The sequence below is a fragment of the Ichthyophthirius multifiliis genome (assembly GCF_000220395.1).
Source record: "Ichthyophthirius multifiliis unplaced genomic scaffold scaff_1120509251307, whole genome shotgun sequence".
Classification (NCBI taxonomy): domain Eukaryota; phylum Ciliophora; class Oligohymenophorea; order Hymenostomatida; genus Ichthyophthirius; species Ichthyophthirius multifiliis.
The window spans coordinates 16,497-20,712 of record NW_004086002.1 but is presented as its reverse complement, the minus strand read 5'-3'; the positions used below and the strand labels follow the sequence as shown (position 1 = coordinate 20,712).

The 4,216-nt window shown below is 11.6% G+C and overlaps 1 protein-coding gene across 1 annotated transcript, besides 13 other annotated features; it reads right to left on the bottom strand. All coding sequences in view use genetic code 6, as the record gives it.

Annotated features, from left to right (window-relative positions):
* Window position 1: 1 nt before the first annotated feature.
* Window positions 2-67: a microsatellite.
* Window positions 68-149: 82 nt separating this feature from the next.
* Window positions 150-223: a microsatellite.
* A 133-nt stretch (window positions 224-356) lies between these two features.
* Window positions 357-400: a microsatellite.
* Window positions 401-1,014: 614 nt separating this feature from the next.
* Window positions 1,015-1,055: a microsatellite.
* A 620-nt stretch (window positions 1,056-1,675) lies between these two features.
* Window positions 1,676-1,750: a microsatellite.
* A 157-nt stretch (window positions 1,751-1,907) lies between these two features.
* Window positions 1,908-1,934: a microsatellite.
* Window positions 1,935-1,979: 45 nt separating this feature from the next.
* Window positions 1,980-2,591, bottom strand: IMG5_179050 (Ras family protein, putative; the record flags this gene model as incomplete). Its single annotated transcript, XM_004027600.1, has 1 exon — window positions 1,980-2,591. The coding sequence occupies one exon, from the start codon at window positions 2,589-2,591 to the stop codon at window positions 1,980-1,982; it is 612 nt and encodes a 203-aa protein (XP_004027649.1).
* A 19-nt stretch (window positions 2,592-2,610) lies between these two features.
* Window positions 2,611-2,652: a microsatellite.
* Window positions 2,653-3,155: 503 nt separating this feature from the next.
* Window positions 3,156-3,193: a microsatellite.
* Window positions 3,171-3,203: a microsatellite.
* Window positions 3,172-3,203: a microsatellite.
* A 396-nt stretch (window positions 3,204-3,599) lies between these two features.
* Window positions 3,600-3,629: a microsatellite.
* Window positions 3,630-4,104: 475 nt separating this feature from the next.
* Window positions 4,105-4,130: a microsatellite.
* Window positions 4,131-4,160: 30 nt separating this feature from the next.
* Window positions 4,161-4,216: part of a microsatellite that runs on past the window's edge.

Sequence of the window (4,216 nt, the reverse complement as noted above, 5' to 3'; positions counted from 1 at the left end):
GATATATATATATATATATATATATATAAATATATATATATATATATATATAATAAAATATATATATCTTTATTTTTTTTTTTTTTATTTATATATATATTTATTTATAAAATTTATATTATATATATATTTTATAATAATTATATTTCTTTTTTGTTATTTTTTATAAATTTATTTTATTATATTTTTTTATTGTATATAAATATTTATTATTATTTTTTTTGAATTTTATCTATTTTGAATATTATTCTTCGATTTTATATTTTGTTTATTTTTTTTTTTCATACATATTTTTTATTATTTTGTAAATTTTTTTAGTTATGATTTGTCTATTAAAATTTATATATGATCTTTATATTATATTTTTAAATCATTATATTTTTCTAATCAATATTTTTTTTTCTTTACAATAGTTTAATCAATATTATTTATTTTATTTCAATTATAGAGTAATATTCAAATTTAGAGCTTAGTAGTTTATTGCTATTTTATTTTTTTATAGCCTTTTATTATATTTTTTTATTATTTTATTTATTTTGATGTTTAAAAACATTTTCTTTTTTTTATTATTACAATATTATTTAATTTATTTATGGTTTTTCTTTTACTTATTTTAAATATTTAAATTTTAGTATATATATAATTAATAAATTTGAAATTAAGATTTATCTTATTATGTTAGTATTTTTATACTTTTTATTTTAATTATTTATTATAATGAAATTAAAATTTAAATTACATCATTATATATTTATATAAATTATACTTTATGTTTGTTTAATTTTTTAAATTTCTAAAATATATATTTACTTTTTTTTTTTTTAATAATTATATATTTTTTCACTTAAAATTATTTAAAACAGTTTAGTTTTTTGTAAAATTATAATTGCAAAATAATGAAAATATTTAAACTTTTAAAATAAATAAAATAAATAAAATTATTTTAAATTAAATATAAAATTAATTTAAACCACCGAATAAAATAAATAAATATATTATTGCATTTTTAAAATTATAAATAAAAAATTAAAAATAAATAAAAAATAATAAAAAATGGGATTGTGTCATTCAAATAGATAAAATATAAAAAATGAAGATTTAATATAAATAAAAAATATCGAAAATTAATCGTAAATACATATAAAGTCCTTAAAAAATATAATATAAAAATTAAATGTTGATCGTAAATAATTCTTTTATGATGCTTAATTTTCCGATATATAAATGAGTATAAAGTAAATTCCTTATTTAATAAGTGTAACATATGAAGTTATCTAAGAATAATAAGAAGGAGAAATTAAAAATAAATTATTAGAAGCAGTTATTGAATATTCAGAAAAACTTTAAAAATTATAATAGAACTTTAAACCTATTTTTTAAGATTCAAGCAATTTAATATCTTAGTACGAATCTATAGCAAAAAAATATAAAATTGAATTAAAAAAATAATCTAAGGTAATTGCTTAATTAAAAACTATTCTTAGAAATATGAATATTTTAAATGAAAATTTTGAAATTCCTAGTTAAATTAAAAAAAATATCGAATTAACAGAAGAAGAATAAAATAGATTAAATAATAGATTATAAAGTGTAATTAATTGTTTATGTGTTAGTGTAAAATTCAAATGATTTTTTTTTTATATATATAAATAAATGTATTAAATATAACTATAAGTATATATATATTTATATTTATATTTATATTTATATTTATTTGTATATATATCTATATTCATATTTCTATATATATATGTTGATATATGTAGATATTTTATATTAATTAAAAAAATTATTTATTTTTATAAAAAAATAAACCATAATTAATTTTATCAGTAAAAAATATAAAAATTATAAAATAAAAAAAAAAAAATTAAATATAAAAATAAGGTATAATATTTGTTTTTTTTTATATATTTAATAATATATATTTAATATTATTTTCTTTAGTTTTTCTGGGAATAATAATAAAAAAAAAAAAATCAACAACATCCTTCTTTTTTTTATTAATTTTTATTTCCTCCATTTACACTAATAACGCCTTATTATTTCAAAGATGAAAAATCAATAGTATCAAAGGCTTATTTCGCAATACATCTGAAAGCTTCTCTTATATTCAGTCCATCTTTAGCCGATGTTTCGAAATAATTAACATTATATTTTTCCGCAAGATCTTCTCCTTCTTTAGTGGAGACTTTTCTTTCATCTTTCATATCACATTTATTTGCAATAATAATTTTTTTTACATTAGCATCTGCGTGCATATTTATTTATTTCATCCAATCAGTAATATTTTTGAAACTATTAGGGTCAATGACACTATATGCTAATATTATACCAGTTGCTCCTTTATAATAACTTTATGTTATTGTTTTAAATCTTTCTTAACCAGCAGTATCCCATATTTATAGCTTTACTTTTTTTCCATCTATTATTTCTTGTTTTAATTTATAATCGATTCCTATTGTAGTCAAATGAACATTTGTAAAAGTGTCATCGCAATATTTTAATAGTACACATGTTTTTCCTACACCAGAATCTCCGATTACTAAAAATTTTAATACTGCATCGTAGTTTTGGGCGTTATTACTCATATTTATTTAATTGAATAAATTTTTTTGGTTTTTTATTTTTTTCTGGTTTTTTTTTTTTTTTTTTGGTTTTTATTATAAAAATATTTTGTATTTGATTGCGAAGTTTTTATTTTTATTCAAAATTTTTTCATATATAATTAATACTTTTTAATTTTGATAATAATGGCTTTAAATTTTTTTTTTTTTAATAATTTTTTATAGAGTATTATATATATATTTAGAATAGAATTGTATATTATATTTTTAATATATTAATTAATATTTAAATCATATAAAAAATATATTATTTTGTTTAAGTAAATATAATTTTTTTTTTGAATTAATTATTTTTCTAATTTATTAAAAAATAAATAATAATTTCGATATTTCATATTCTTTCTATGAAAATAAATTATTTTAAATAATTTTTAAATAAATTATACATTATTAAATAAATAAATATATAATAATTTTATTTATTTTTGTTTAAAAAAAAAAAATCACGTGAATAAAATTTTTTTTTATTTAAACCTAAAAATAAAACTTCATAATTATTAAAAAATAATATTTAAAGGTTTTTTTTATAATTTAATTTTAAAATAAAAAAATTTATTTAAAAAAAATATATTTAAATATAATAAACTAAAAAATTTTGAAAAAATTAAATTATATTATCATTAAATATCAATTTAATAAAATCATTTTATTATAAATTAGTGTTATGTTTAAATAAATTAATTTATTATATTTAATTTTTGAAAATCATAATAAAGGCTTAGAAAATATAAATTAATTAAGCAATAAATTTGATATATTTTTTAAAAAAAAATAAAAAAATTTATACTAAAAAAAAAAATATAGAGAAAAATCAATATTTTTCAAATAAATTAAATTATTATTTATAAAAAGTTTTATTAATGTTAAAATTCAATTAATTAATTGAATTAAAAGCTCAATATATATATAAAAAAATTAATGTCTTAAATTTTAATAAAAAAAATTATATCAATAAGTTAAAATAAATAATTCAAAAATAAAATATATAAAAAAAAAATATATGAAATATTAAATAAAATTTATTTTAATAATACATAAAAATATTATTATAAATAAATTACATCAAATATAAAAATTTAAAATTAATTAATCTTTTTTTTTGTATTATAAATTATATATAAATATAAATAAATATAATATGATATGATAAAAAAGAATTATTTATTTAATTTTATTTTATAATATTTTTAAAAAAATTAGAAATATTAATAAAATAAATAAATATTAAATATGTAAATTATAATAAAAAAAATTGTTTAAATTAAAAAAAATATATATATTTTTTTAATGATATTAAGAAAAAAATAAAAATTATGATAAAGATTTTATTATGCTAACTAAAATAGTAAATAAAAAAAAAAATAATAAAGAATATTGTAAATAAAAAAGATAATAAAATTAATAAAAAATATTAATTAAAATTAGTTAAATTATTAAAAAATATATTAACTTAATCAAATAATGTTAATTATAGTATAAAATAAAAAAAATAAAAAAAATAAACAAATATATATAAAAATGTGGACATAAATAATATATATATATATATAAAATAATATATATATATATATATATATATATATATATAT